The following is a 15,169-nucleotide window of genomic DNA, read 5'->3' as shown; positions in this document are numbered from 1 at the left end:
ATAGGTATAAGAATTATGAATTAATATTATTCTAGAATTATTATAAAAGAATAATATTAAACATATAACGTGGTTTATCAGTGAGTGGGTTATATCAGTGAATGGATCATTTCGAAAATCATTTAAATCAAGCTTTTTAAAATATTAATATTTTAATAATTAATTATTATTTTCTTAAATAAAAGATTTCAAAAAATAATTAAAATCTAGGTTTTTTATTAATCTAATTTTTATAAAATAATTTTATTATATCCTAAAAAGAAAAGGAAATTATCACGATTTTTGTTACAAAAAATCTATTTTTATAATAACAATTTTATAAATTCAAATTTCTTAAAACTAATAAGATTTTTAATATTCTTATATATTGAAATATTTTATATCAAATTTTTAGAAAATTATATCTATAAATAAAGAAAGTGTACGGTTATATACAAACAAATTTTGTATATAAAATAAGTGATCTATTCACTGATATAACCTACTCACTAATAAAACACGTTATGTTTACTATTATATTCAAGTTATTTAATTCAATCTTTTGATATTGAATATTTTAATATCTTAAAATAAAAATATAATATTCAAATTGAAAAATTTATAAAAGCATATATTTATTATATCTCAAAAATCAAATTCTTTATAACTTTTAAAATTATATATCAATAATTAATTATAAATCAAAATATGAGAATTAGATTTCAAAAAGTAGGATTAATTCTATTTAATTCTGAAACTGTACTTTTTAAATTGAATATTTGAATTTATATATCTATTTCCCCTTTTTTTGATTTAAATCTCTAAATTTCTTAAATATCTCAGAATTCTATAAAAACTCTTTCTTAATTAATATTAATTAAATCTTAAATAATCTATTATTAATTAAATTCTTTTATATTTATATTCAAGATTATATTAGCTTCAGTTAAAGGTATAAAAAGATTAGCTTATAAGAATATATTTTTGAATATAGAAATTTATATATTTTGAAAAGCAAATAAAATATTAAGTAAATATCGATATATATATAAAACTTAATTACATTAAAAAAAGTATTTATTAAATAAAAGATTTTTGATATATTATTTTAATAAAAGGTTGATATTTAGATTTAATGTGATGAGTGTTAAAATAAGGGAAATCCTAATAAGAAAGTATTTTTTAATCAATACTATAATAAATATAAAAAACCAGATTATAAATTAAGAACTTATCAAAATAATATAATAGATTCTAGATTATTAGATTTTTAATAATTTTAATTAATTGATTCAATTGTTATTGAATAATATAAATTAGAAAGCACAAATTGAGGTAAAAGTGGTGTATTCAGTGATATGGTGCACTCAGTGTTAAACCACGTTATAGATATCATTTTACATCAGATTTTATCATTCATCCAAAGGATTTATCTTAGTCATAGAGGGATCTTACTTGGGTATTCAATGGTAATGACAATTGACACTTCGTTACTAGGTGGCTACTAGGAAGTACTATCATACTTTGTTATCGGTTTTGATCAAAATATCAAGCTTAAAAGCTTTAACGATGAGAACATAGGTATGTATCTACTTACAATATTATCATAGCCACGAATATACAATGGTTAGACCTTTTTTTAAAATTTGTGAGAGGATATCATTGATTCTTTTGGTAGACCTTATTTAACCCGACTCCTTCTAATTGAAAGACCATTTTTCGGAGTGGTGTATAGTGGGTATAGTACATACAGTAGGCAAGTACAATAAGTAAGTGTATACTTAGTGTACACTTACTGTATTATACGTATGTGTAAGTAACTCGAGAGTAAGTATATCTACCTACGAGGTACATAGGTACCGGTATGTACTGTACTGATCTTCTCTCTTAACTTCCATCTTAACTTCCATCTTAACTTCCTCCACCAATTTGGGCTGCTTCTACACTCACATCTCCATCAGAGTCCACTATCCTGTCCAGACTCCAAACTGCAGTTGTCTGTCTTCCATCTCTCCCATCTTCATCCCTACTCCTACCCCATAAATATCTCTTGCCCGTCCAGCCAAGCCTCTAAATTCACCATCTATAGGGAAAAAAAAAAATAAACAGAATCTTCAAATTTGACCTTCATCTGAGCCATCGATGACCCTATCACAGACGGTAATCAAAGTATAAAAAGTATTTGGGAGGAAGCGGAAGACGGAAGCATCACAATGATCAATTATCACCTGGGCAGACCCAATATCTCCCATTGCCCCCCATGCTGCAAATCCCGAAATCAAAATGAATCTCAATGTTTTGGAGTTCATCTCTTATATTATATGCTACCAAATGTGGTTAGCCCACACGCTAGTACTGACAAGGTGACAAGGTGAGTAGGGATGAGAGCCGGCCCAAGCTAGGATACTCCCCTTAGCGTCGTCCATTCGTGATCTTTTCATTGGTTCATGTAATTGTTTTGTACCTGAATCTAATTTCAATGCTTGGCTCTGAATGGTCTGGCACCCTTGTTCACCCCTTCTTGCTTTCATTCCCTGAGCCACGTCCGTCTCCTGGTCCTCCTCTGTTTTCTTATACTCCGTGCTATTCTGTGATTACCTTGGAAAAGACTTCTCATCTTATTCGTGATACTTCTCCCTTTAACCACCTCACTCCTTCAAACCTCATCAACCCTCTTTTCCCCCTCTCAAAGCATTCCCTCCCAACTGAGAGTTGTTATCATCCCCCCCCCAAAATAACCAACTCTCTACCACATTCATTTGGAACAGCGACTTTTATCTCAAAACAATCAGATCCTTCTCTCGTCCTGCAAAAATTCAATTATCAAATCAAAAATCAAATCAAAATACACATCCTCAATTATCCTTTACAATCCCTCCCTCTCTCTCTCCCCCAAGCGACGCTGTTTTACATCAACACTTAATTTGTTCATCTCTCCCTCTTACAAATTATTCTCCATCCCCTAGCAACAGACCTTTCATTTAGAGTGAATCTTTCAGATTAAGTCAGAAAGACCCATAGCCAAGGTATGTACTGCGAGTTCTCGTGTTTTCATTTATTCACCGTCCCGCCATTCTCCATTTAAATCTCATTTCCCTGTCGACTCGCTCGTTCGCCCATTGCCATTGCTATTGCTATTCAACTTCGCCTCGCCTTTCGATTTAGCATACTCAATTCGTCGCATCTGAAATCGGAATGCTAATATCTTCTCTTCTACTTTGAAGTCAACCTCACTCGTTTACTCCGTCCAATTCAGTCGATATATTAAGAGCCTTTGAAGTTCCGAATCAAGAAACCTTTCGTCTATCCATATCGCAAGAGTTCACTTCTTCACAATGAAGTTCACCCCAGTTTCTGTTGCGCTTCTCAGCGTTGCCGGTGTTGCAATTGCGCAACCACACAACCATCAACACCGTCACCCAGCTAGAGCAAACAAGGTCGCACGCGAAAATACCGTTGTCTCCGTGACAGAGGTTATGCCAGGTCCAGTCGAGACGGTCTACATGCTCAATGGAAAGGATATCTCTTTGGCCGAAGTTCAAGACGGATTGAAATCTGGAAAATACATTTTGGTTGGAGATGCTGTCGAAGATGCCCCTTCTGCTACTAACTGGTACACCGGATCCCCATCTGTCGCCTCTACATCAGCTGCTGCTTCAACCACTCCAGCAGCGACTTCCGTGAGCTCGATCGTCAAGGCTGCCGCGGAATTCATTGAGGTTTCCTCATCTGCCTCTTCCACCAAGGCTGCATACACCCCGAAATCAAGCGCTGCATCATCCACTTCAGCATCAAGCTCTGTCGCCTCTGTCGCCTCTGTGGCCTCTACCAGTGCGGCTGCTGCCTCCTCCTCGGCCAGTAGCTACAGTTCTTCTGATAGCTCCACTTCCTCCAGCAGCTCCGGCAGCTGGGAAGACTTCCCAAGTGGCAAAATCCCTTGTTCCACTTTCCCATCCAAGTATGGCCCAGTTGCTGTCGATTACCTCGGGTTAGATGGATGGATCGGTATTCAAAGCACCCCTGGTTACACCACCTCTGCTTCCTCGATCGTTACTATCAACACACTTACCAGCGGCGGATGTGTCAAGGGCGCCTTCTGCTCGTACGCCTGCCCAGCGGGATACCAGAAATCTCAATGGCCTACCGCACAAGGAAGCACTGGTGAGTCCATCGGTGGTCTTTACTGCAACTCCAACGGCATGCTCGAATTGTCCCGAACTACCACTAAGCAACTTTGCACTGCTGGATCTGGATCTGTCAAGGTTGAGAACAAGCTCGACAGCACTGTTGCTGTTTGCCGTACTGATTACCCTGGTCTCGAGGCTGAGACCGTCCCATTGGCAACTTCCCCTGGCCAAACCTATGACTTGACTTGCCCAGATGCCAGTAACTACTACTCATGGGAAGGACTTCCAACTTCTGCACAATACTACATCAATCCACAAGGAGCGTCTACCTCTGAAGCTTGTGTTTGGGGTACTTCAGGTGGAAACCTTGGTAACTGGGCTCCTGTCAATGCTGGTGTTGGAAGAGATGCCTCTGGTACCACTTGGTTGTCAATCATCCCCAACACCCCAACCAACACATATGGCACCTTGAACTTCACCATCACTATCGAGGGTGATGTCTCCGGAAAATGTTCGTACTCATCTGGAACATACTACAACAATGGTGTTGAGTCCCCAACAGGTTGCACCGTAAGTTCACCGGTCTATTTATAAGGTGTGGGGGAATAAACTAACAAATCCTTTAGGTCTCCATTCTCTCGGGCGGAACCGCTACATACGTCTTCTCATCATAGGCGCTTGTGTTTCTCAATTTTCCCTTTACAAAATTTCCGGTGCACATTGTTGTTTTCTTTCCGCGCGCATATCCACAATTGCGGCTTATGATCGTTGTAGTCACTTTTTTTCTTTACACGCCCTCAAGTCATTCTAAGTCTCGGATGTTCGAACTCACGCTCGACTTGCAATGTTCAAACAAATTTGTCAATAAGATACCCCCTCCATCCGATCTCTGAATGTACTTCGTGTGGTAACTTTTCCTTTGTAATAAATGTCGCTAATGTTTTTACATTATTGAAGTGGGAGATATCTGGCCGTTGGAATACCACGTTCCAGATGGTTGTTATAAGCATGGATGGATTTCTTGAGGGGGTTGGGGCTGTTGGTCGAAAAAAAGTTGTGTTCTCAGCAGATGAATGTTCATATGACGAATGGGAAAGCCCTCTTTCCTTGAAGCAATCACCTTGGTTAACTCTTCTATGTATCCGTTACGCATTTTGAAGGAGACGTGCTCCTAGTACAGAGTGTCCCTTTATCCCTACGGCCTTTTTATCAATTTGCCGCAGGCACTCTTGCATATGTTTTCATACTGGCTACCAATGTTTGGACGGAGCGCGCATACGAAACAGAAATTACCACCATATCTCACTCCCAAGAAGATGTGGTAGAGAGCTATAACACTTGTTTCATGTGGATGTGAATGGAAAATTTGACGGCAGAGGCTGCAGAGTATGGTACATGTATCAATATAAAGTAGTCTAGTCGGCACAACACAGACATGGAAAGGGAGATCAGTTACACTCTAATTATTCTACCTTTTCAAGAAAGATGTTGAGATATTTTTGAGAACAGAAAAATCAAAAAAAAAAACAAGTAAATAGAACATTCAGATGAAGTGTGTGGCCTTTTTCGTGTATACAAATTAAAATCTCTTAGGGTTTCTTATAAATTTCTTCACTTTTCTTTCCTGATGATGTTCATATATGACTGTCTTTCTGAACCTGTGAGTGTGAATGTAAACGTGAATGATGGCCCTACCTTTGATCAATGTCGTGAACCTGTAGATTATCATTGATGCTTAGATCAGTAATGCCAGTAGATACATTGAGCCCTACCGTTACTGATCCATCAAATGCCTGAGATCCCCCTTTTTTCGATACCTACTTATCTAGTACCTACTTCTTTCGACACATGATTCAGCCATCCATCTGGTAGTAATTTCATGAAATCCCTTCTATACTATTATAGGTGGAAGAATGGTTTATCTGTTGAAGAATATGCTATAACATCTTCGTTTTCATTTGCTTGTCTAAGTATCAAAATACTGTGGCAGCAGCTCTGGTTGGTTCTTTGTAAGGAGATTTATTACTGTTGGGGAGTTAAAGGTTAATGTTGTGCTTAATTTTCACCCTACAGCAAAGACTAACCTACCTACGCAAAGAAACCCGGAACCCCACACACCACCGACTTCTAGGCTAGATTCCTTTTAAATGTTCTCCGCCCTCGGCATTAAGCTAGTTATTTAACAGCTGCAAGAGCTGAAAGGAGCTCTTAGTATTTATTTCAGAGACTTTCGTTTCTGCTTGGTTTTCAATCATTACTTTGGATTAATCGTGATTACATAAATAGGTTTATCATCGAGTTTAGAAGAGGAGAGTGAGAGGGAAGCACGCAATTCGCCGAGAGATATACGTGCGCTGAGTTTCCCTTGGTCCAAGGGTTCGTCTCCGAGTTTGGCTGCAAGACGCAGTGCGAGAGGTAGGGAAGAGGCGGCTTTGCTTTGTACCAGGTTGGAGTCTCTAGATCGATTGATTGGACAATTGCACTCGGGTTGCACGATAGCGATTGCGGTAATTGGTTGATTGAGAGGCTGCAGCTAAATCTATCTGCAAGCGGAGAAATTGCGCGGTGGGATAGTGTAGTGTGCGTGCTGGGATAGGACGAGATAGTAGGTGCCAGGGACGTTGTGTTGGGGGTACAATGGAGAGTACAAAGAGATCGGATGGCATCGAGGGGAGGATAAATTCGCAGTCGCAGGTTTCGTTGGATATAAGTGCGACGAATTCGAGTTCGCAGACGGATTTGAATAGGATACGATCGTATGCGAATGAGAATGCGCGCTCGACAGATACATTACAATTGAGACCGAATACTCCGAAGGCGAATATCGAGTTTGGATCGAGCTCCAATATACATCAAGGGCAGAGTCCGAGTCCGCGAACAGGTAGCAGGAGTGGAAGCAGGAGTGGGAGTGTTAGTGCCCAAGGGAGCCAGAGAATTAAAGAGGGGAAGGGACAGAGGATTGATAGTATCTTGGGAGAAGCGAGGAATAGGAAGATTGCAATGGATACTCCTGGTGATGTGGAGGAGAGTCAGAGTCCTGGGAGGGGGGTAGATGGATATGAGAATGAGATTGGGAATGGACATGGACATGGACATACAAATGGTAAAGAAAGCAGAGGGGAAAGTAGCGCAGATGAAGAAACGAGTGTATTGAGACGCGGACCCGACATGAACTATGGAGGCGTCAGTGGTGGAACTCCAGCGATCACCGCAGATATGAATAATGGAGATAACAGCACGAAGAGGAAACTTGGAGCAAAGGACCCAAACAAGAGAGGAGTATGGGGGACGGGAAGAGGGAGAGGATCCTCAGGGTCCGAAGCTGAGGGGGTAGTTACTGAAGATGGGAGTAGGACGAAGCGAAGCGGAAGGATAGGAAAATGGTGGAAGAGAATGATGGATGAGTATGGAAGTATTGAGTTGGAAAATAAGGGCAGTGTTGCGAGGGATCATTTGGCACTTGGTATGTGGTTTCTTTCTCGCTAAATTTCAGATCACACGACTCGTTTGTCACACGTCTGAGGATGGATATGTATTGATTTGCTATGTTGCTGACTATGGGGTGTGGATAGAAAGAACATTTTTAGCTTGGTTGCGAACTTCCCTCGCCTTCGCTAGTATCGGGATTGCAATCACTCAACTGTACGTCCCTTTCCGTCCCCACCTCCTCACTCCCTATTAACCTTCTATCTCCCTAGATTCCGCCTCAATACTTCAAGCTCCACTACCCCCGCCCCACCAGAGCCTAAAAGCAGTCTCCGCCACCTTGGCAAACCCTTGGGCGCCACTTTCGTAGGAATATCGATTCTCATGCTCTCAGTAGGTTTTCATCGATACTTTGAAGGGCAGTTTTATATTATTAGAGGAAAGTTCCCAGCTAGTAGGGGAAGTATCGCGCTTGTGGCAATGATTACAGGTGCATTGATGGTGACGAGTTTGGTGGTTGTGGTGGTGGGTAATAGGGGGGGATTCGAGAAGTAAAACAGTGAGAGGGGTGTGAAGGGACTCTCACAGAGAGAGAATTTAATGATGTTGATAAAATTGACATGTACATCACGTTTAGCTCTCACATGTTGATAATTAGGGGATTGGGCTGGAGTTTTATCATTCCTAGGGGTTTTGTACTCTGATCATTACTCTTGACATCAAATAGGCATGCGAATGCAAAAATAAAATATTATTGATACCAGGCTATGAAGTGTTCATGGCTATTAAGTGATTTCATTCATCATCGTTTAGAGGAAACCGTCGTACGATTGAAAGACAAGCAGGCTAGTGCTGACGGTCATGTATTTTGTTGGGAATACTGGGATGCTATGATCTTGCACAATGGAGAATGGTTGGTTCGACTCTACGAATTCTTTGATATATACCCTCCACTTGAAGGTATCCTAGGCTATCGTCATATAACGACCTTCCTAATTTGGTCATTGTCATCGCCAGGGATTAATAGCTTTCGCTAACCCCCAAGTACCTAGATAAGCTTATGAAGCACAGACTTACTTGCGTGTCATCCTCCGAGCCTCCGTGATGTCGTCTCTTTTGCTCCAATTTAACAAGCTCTATTTAAAGTAGCTAGCCCTATGGACTCTTGTGCTTGCTTGTTTTATCAACTTGGTCATCCTGAGATCGGGTCACAACAACGCAACTAATACTTCCAGCGTCCTGAAATAAAACTGGATATTGCTTGCCTCGACGGCAAAATCGACTTGGACTGAAGCAGTCAGGATTTTCGGCATGCAGAATGCCTTTCTTCAATGGAGGGGAGAATCTACTCCAAATGAATCAGGCGAAGTTTGATTTCAGCATACAGTTTGAGCAGTTGTTCTTCTCCATTATACCCTCTGCTTTGTTCATCGTGATAGCATGTTGGCGGATGGTTTCTCAGGCTCGGAAGCCTACGGTTGTACATGCGCCGGGGTTTCAACTTGTCAAAGTGGTATGTTGTTTTATTTTGATTCGAGCTCGAGGATTTAGAGGGATGATGGACATGTGCTGATTGAAGTGTCGTAGGCTGCTATTGTGATATATGTTGCTCTGGAACTCTCACTTCTCATTTTGGGAGCGGTTGCATCTTTGCATGTATCTAGCATGTTCGTAGCGGCGTCGGCTCTCAAGTTGGTAGCTGCCCTGTGCATGATACCCCTAAGTGTTATTGATCATAGCAGAAGTCCAAGGCCATCAGTAGTGTTGAATAGTTACTTGTTTTTTACTCTTCTGTTAGATGCGGCTCAAGCAAGAACACTATTCCTGTCATCGGACAACAAGTCCGGGCTTGTTTACAGCAGTATCTTCATAACCGCTCTGGCTCTCAAATGTATAATCCTGCTCTTGGAATCACGGAAAAAGTCCAAATGGGTAACCTGGAATCAGAAAGAGCATAGTCCGGAAGAGACGAGTGGTATATTCTCGCTCGGTGTCTTCTTCTGGCTCAATAAGATGTTCTTGATGGGATATAACAAGGTTTTAGCAATTGAAGATCTTTATCCTTTAGATAGCTCCTTTGATGCGAAATCACTGCACGATGAGTTCTCCAAAAATATGGATTATTCCAAATTGAAGGGCGATAAGTTTGGTCTTTTGAAGGTGCTCATTCACTCATTGAAAGTCCCTCTTTTATTTCCTATACCGTTGCGCCTAGCACTTATTGCCTTCACGTTTTGTCAACCTCTTTTTATCGAAAGGCTGTTGGAAACCCTAGCTCAGCCTGAAATTGATGCGAATGTTGGGTATGGATTTATTGGCGCCAGTTTATTAATCTACTCTGGAATTGCTATTTCAAGAGCCTTCTATTGGTATGTTGCAAATCATTGGTTAAAATCTATGATATTGATCACTAATACTTATTTATAGGTACCTTCATCATCGAACACGCACTATGGCAAGATCAATACTGGCCACAGAAACTTACCTTAATGTCACAAAAGCTCGTATTGGAGCTGGTGACGACAGCGCCGCACTTACTTTGATGAGCACTGATATAGAGCGAATCAAGATGGGTATGAGAAATTTGCACGAAGTTTGGGCCAGCATTGTCCAGGCCGCAATCGCAGGGTGGATGTTATACACTCGACTTGGTCTGGTGTTCATTGCACCAATGGGACTTGTTATAGTTTGTTTTTTCGGCTTGGCAATCCTAATGAATTTTGCTGGAGATTCGCAGAGGACTTGGATGTCGGGCGTCCAGAAACGTGTAGGCTTAACGGCTACCGTCATCGCGAGCGTGAAGAACTTAAAGATCTCTGGACTCTCTGGCACCGTCAGTGACTTTGTACAAAAACTTCGAGTTGAGGAACTTGCAGCCGGAGCACGATTTCGCAAAATTTTCATCATTGCGGCGCTTTTTGGTTTCATTCCACTGTTGATTGGTCCACCGCTAACCTTTGCATTTACTTCGGAAACATTGAATGCTTCGAAGGTTTTTACGAGTCTTTCTTTTCTTACGCTTCTCACGGTTCCGCTCTCTGATATATTTCAATCTACTCCGGAGCTTATCTCTGGGATAGCCTGTCTCGGGCGTATTCAGGCGTTTTTGGAGTGCCAAAATCGTCACGATTTCCGAAAAGTACTAATTGATAGGAAGTTGGACGCAGAGAAGACTAGAACTGATACTGTAGCTTCCCTAGACTCGGAACAAGACTTGAAGCCTCCTATTGTCATCCAAAATGGAAAGTTTGGATGGGAAGAAGATAACTTTGTTCTACGAGACGTGAATGCTAAAGTACCAAAATCCTCACTCACTATTGTCGTTGGACCTATTGGGTCTGGAAAATCGACACTCTGCAAAGCACTTCTTGGAGAAATTCCTTTTAGCGAAGGTAATGTGTCTTTGAGCACCAGATTTCCCCACGTTGGATTCTGTGAACAAGCAGCTTTTCTCTATAACGGGACGGTTAGGGAAAATATCATAGGGTTTTCTCCTTTTAATAGTGAGAGGTATGCTGAAGTTATCAATGCTACCTCACTAGTCTTTGATCTAGCAACACTCCCACTCGGAGACCAAACAAATATTGGATCCGATGGAATAATCTTGTCAGGAGGTCAGAAGCAACGTGTTTCTCTTGCACGAGCTCTATATTTGCAGTCCGACCTACTGGTGCTAGACGATGTATTCAGTGGTCTAGATGCGGATACCGAGGAAAAAGTATTCCAGCAGGTCTTTGGTGCTAATGGACTACTACGAAAACGCCGCTGTACGGTCGTGCTTTGCACTCATAGCGTGAGACATTTACCAGCAGCAGACTACATTATCACGCTTGGAGAAGGCACCATTGTAGAGCAAGGTAATTTCAATGAGTTGATGAGAAGACAAGGTTATGTTCGACGTTTAGGATTGAAGAGTTCTTCTGATAGCGAGGTTTCGTTGGAGGATATAACGCCGAAGGAAAATGTTGGTCGATCAGAGCCACATGTGCTAGAGACGACAAAGACAGCTGAAACGTCGTCACTTGCACCGGAAGCGGATAAATATCATCAAATGGGTGATGGAACGGTATACAAGCACTACTTTTTGAGTATGGGCTGGTTTTCAGCAGTTTGTAGTTTGTTCTTTGCTGCTCTTTGGGGCTTCTTCACTAATTTTCCTACAATTTGTAAGTTGATTCTACTCATGGATAGTGAGGTTTCGATCAACTTGCCATGTTGAGCTAGATCATTGGAATCTTAATCAAACCGCAAAGCTCCATAGGACTAATGTCACGAATCACAGGGCTCGATTATTGGACCGACAACACTTTTTCTAAATCACACGCTTACTACGCTGGAATATACGCTTTGCTTCAAATAAGCGGCCTCTTCTCATTACTTCTTCTTGGCATCACGCTTTTCATCGTTTCTGTTAAAAGAGCAGGTGCTAAACTTCATCACGATGCTTTGCGAACACTTATCCGAGCACCACTAGGATTTTTTACCAAGACGGATACCGGTGTTGTAACGAACCTCTTTTCTCAAGATCTAAATCTTATAGATACCGAGTTGCCAAATGCAACACTGAACACTTTGTTTTGTGTGAGTTTTTCATAATCTTGACGTCGTCAAAACCCTCGGAAGGGAATTCATATGTGCTGTAGTCTAACGCGGATGTTTCAGGTGTTTCAAGCGATCGGACAAATGGCTGTTATGCTTACTTCGTCTGCGTACTTGGCTATAAGCTACCCGCTTCTGGGCGCTTTGCTTTATGTCGTGCAGCGATTTTACCTGCGAACGTCTCGACAGCTCAGGTTGCTGGATCTTGAGGCAAAAAGTCCTTTGTAGTAAGTTTGGCGCCAAAATATTGTTGCTCGATAGGTTGTTATGCTCATGCTAATTTGTGGTTGTGTAGCACGCATTTCCTTGATACTCTTAGGGGTATTGCTACACTGAGAGCTTTTGGTGAGTAATGTTTAACTTTTTGAGACAAAATCGCATTTTCAATAGTTTTGCAGTGATATTCTATGTTGAGGAAAGACGTAGTTGCTGACGCTTAAATTAAACAGGTTTTGTTTCCGATGATGTTCAAAAGAATGCTCGTCTAATCAACGCTAGTCAACGACCCGCCTATTTCCTGCTCATGATTCAAGAATGGCTCAACCTTGTTCTGGATCTTGTAGTCATGGCAATGGCGGTAGTGGTGACAACACTTGCCGTTCGACTTCACTCCGATTCTGGGTTTGCCGGTGCTTCTTTATACACACTTATTAGTTTTGGGGAGAATCTTTCGGGTATTGTCACTTATTACACTAAGCTGGAAACTTCGATTGGAGCAATCGCTCGATTGAAGATGTTTAATGAGAATGTTAAGCCCGAGGATAAGGATGAAGAGGATATTGTTCCTCCTGAACAGTGGCCTCATGGTGGTATGGTTGAATTGAAGGGCATATCTGCAGGTTACGAGTAAGAGATGAGGTTTCCAATAACTATTATTGAGTAAAGCTAATACCTTTAACAGTGTGGAAGATGCAACTGATAGCACAGCTAGTTTAGCTCTTCGCGACATCAATCTCACCATCGAATCCGGCGAGAAAATTGCGATTTGTGGCCGCACCGGCAGCGGAAAATCGAGTCTAATCGCGCTCCTCCTCAAACTGCTCGACCCCACTTACGAAACCGCCGCAAATGCCATCATCGATAACATACCACTTCGCAACATCAACCGCGAAGCTCTCCGCCAGCGCATCATTGCCGTTCCTCAAGAAGCAGTCTTCCTCCCCGACGGCACCACCTTCCAAACTAATCTTGATCCCTCCCACATCTCCACCCCCGCAGAATGTCGCGCCGTCCTCGAAACCGTGGATCTCTGGTCTTTTATCCAGGAACGCGGTGGTTTGGACGCGGGTATGAATGCGTCGACGCTCAGCGCGGGACAGCGACAATTCTTTTCTCTAGGTCGCGCGCTTCTGCGGAGGAGGATTCGTGCTGGGAATTTGGGGATTGGAGGAGGGGGAGATGATAAGGGCATTTTGTTACTAGATGAGGTGAGCTCGAGTGTGGATCTGCAGACGGAGAGAGTCATGGCGGGGGTCATCCGTCAGGAGTTTAAGGGGTATACGGTGGTGGCGGTTAGTCATCGGTTGGAGATGGTGATGGATTATGGGAGGGTGGTGGTGATGGATCGGGGGATGGTGGTGGAAGTGGGGAATCCGGAGGTTTTGGCCCGAGAAGAGGGGAGTAGGTTTGGGGAGTTGGTCAGGGCGGCGGGATAGGGGTTCGTGAATCATCTGAAGGGAATGAATGCTTGGGTTTTGACATAGAGAGAGGGAAGGGAGTGTGGGAGCTTGATTGAATTTTTTGGGTGAGGTGTCGTGATTTGCATTGATTTGCATTGATTGATAGTGAAGGTGTGATTTTGTCTTCTTTGCTCTTCTCGTAGTCTAACAGGAGTCGAAAATTAGATTTAATATTTGAATGAACTTTTTAAGTTTCTTCAATGTAGAGATTATCGAAGTATTGAGTATTTCTATGCGTTCTAGGATATTGGTTAGGAAATTGAACAATATAGGGATGGTGGGATTTTAAATATTAAAGCACTTGAGTCGGTGACCCATGTCGATTTACTTACGCTGGTTGTCTACCTGATCTAGATAACATATCAGCTTGTATGTATATATTTACCGAGCTTGTTAAGCTCTTATAGTCAGTGAAGTATTAAATTAAGAACTTTGGCTTATAGTATCTAGGCAGGTAGAGGGATTGATTTCCTTAGTATTTATCAATGCAATGGAATGAAATGAGTTGGTTTAGATATTCTTCTGTAAGGCCTTGGGATCACTGGATAGGTGGGTAGGTAGGTATGATGTATTGTTTCGATGCTTAACCAATAATAGAATGATAGCGGGGAAATCTTTATCTTTGTCATTGCTTTGGCTTGGTATGATAATTGATTGTTCTATCGTCTTGAAAATTTTATGTGTATTCTTATGTTCAAATGGCTTGCGCCGGTGATGGTTACGATCTTTTAGTTTTGAGTGTTTTTTTGTGGGTGTTGGAGAAGGAATTATAACGTTTTTCGTGGTCGTGTTGTATTGTGGAAATAGGACTGCATGTTTTATGCTTGGGGTTGTTGAATCTTTGTTTTTATTCTTCATGTTGTGGGGATTATGGTATTTTCTATTTAGGCATTAAATTATTTTTAAGGGGTTGCGAGGATGGTGATATTTGTCGTTTCTAAGGAGGAGATGGGGATGGATGCCGTCAATATATTTCATCTACAGCGGGATATATCGGATTGGTATATATGAATGAAGTCGCGAGTGTGATATTTCAAGCTCGAAGATTGGGCCGTGATTTTGGTATCGACGTTTCTTCTAGTATTTTCGATAGTAAGATCGAGTCGTTGTGAAAAGGGGAAATCACAGCCGAGCTAGCCATGCAATTTATTCAAAATAAACGGAAATCAATATTCATGCTACGAGCATCACCCCATATCTCTCTATCATTGCATAACCGTGATACGAGAGGAATGCAATATCTCAGTGCTTTAACCATTTGTAGGTCACCAATGCCACGATTATGGCACCGATTCGCTTAGCCCACCTGATAAAAAAGTAAAGCACCATAGATATCACAAATAACCTATATGTATTACC

The 15,169-nt window shown here is 41.4% G+C and overlaps 3 protein-coding genes across 3 annotated transcripts; all 3 read left to right on the top strand.

Moving 5' to 3' along the window:
- The first annotated feature begins 2,452 nt into the window (after positions 1–2,452).
- EAE97_009126 (uncharacterized protein) lies at positions 2,453–5,865 on the top strand. Its single transcript, XM_038879641.1, has 3 exons — positions 2,453–3,005; positions 3,204–4,676; positions 4,733–5,865. The coding sequence occupies exons 2-3, from the start codon at positions 3,315–3,317 to the stop codon at positions 4,778–4,780; spliced, it is 1,410 nt and encodes a 469-aa protein (XP_038729654.1). The 5' UTR covers positions 2,453–3,005; positions 3,204–3,314; the 3' UTR covers positions 4,781–5,865.
- An 878-nt stretch (positions 5,866–6,743) lies between these two features.
- On the top strand, positions 6,744–8,087 carry EAE97_009125 (uncharacterized protein; the record flags this gene model as incomplete). The annotated part of the gene is made up of 3 exons (XM_038879640.1): positions 6,744–7,569; positions 7,679–7,748; positions 7,805–8,087. The coding sequence occupies 3 exons, from the start codon at positions 6,744–6,746 to the stop codon at positions 8,085–8,087; spliced, it is 1,179 nt and encodes a 392-aa protein (XP_038729653.1).
- Positions 8,088–8,682: 595 nt separating this feature from the next.
- On the top strand, positions 8,683–14,301 carry EAE97_009124 (uncharacterized protein). The gene is made up of 8 exons (XM_038879639.1): positions 8,683–9,045; positions 9,120–9,901; positions 9,960–11,698; positions 11,815–12,113; positions 12,195–12,358; positions 12,427–12,476; positions 12,581–12,977; positions 13,033–14,301. The coding sequence occupies exons 1-8, from the start codon at positions 8,851–8,853 to the stop codon at positions 13,784–13,786; spliced, it is 4,380 nt and encodes a 1,459-aa protein (XP_038729652.1). The 5' UTR covers positions 8,683–8,850; the 3' UTR covers positions 13,787–14,301.
- Positions 14,302–15,169: the final 868 nt, after the last annotated feature.

Source organism: Botrytis byssoidea, assembly GCF_014898295.1.
Source record: "Botrytis byssoidea strain MUCL 94 chromosome Unknown BBYS_020, whole genome shotgun sequence".
In the NCBI taxonomy this organism is placed as follows: Eukaryota; Fungi; Ascomycota; class Leotiomycetes; order Helotiales; family Sclerotiniaceae; genus Botrytis; species Botrytis byssoidea.
The sequence above is the reverse complement of the archived record's forward strand: the minus strand, read 5'-3'. Positions and strand labels throughout refer to the sequence as shown.

Coding starts and splice junctions, on each gene's coding strand:
- EAE97_009126 (XM_038879641.1), top strand. CDS start 3,315: ATGAAGTTCACCCCAGTTTCTGTTGCGCTTCTCAGCGTTGCCGGTGTT. Junction 4,677..4,732: donor AGTCCCCAACAGGTTGCACC/GTAAGTTCACCG, acceptor CAAATCCTTTAG/GTCTCCATTCTCTCGGGCGG.
- EAE97_009124 (XM_038879639.1), top strand. CDS start 8,851: ATGCCTTTCTTCAATGGAGGGGAGAATCTACTCCAAATGAATCAGGCG. Junction 12,477..12,580: donor TGCTACACTGAGAGCTTTTG/GTGAGTAATGTT, acceptor TAAATTAAACAG/GTTTTGTTTCCGATGATGTT. Junction 12,978..13,032: donor GGCATATCTGCAGGTTACGA/GTAAGAGATGAG, acceptor TACCTTTAACAG/TGTGGAAGATGCAACTGATA.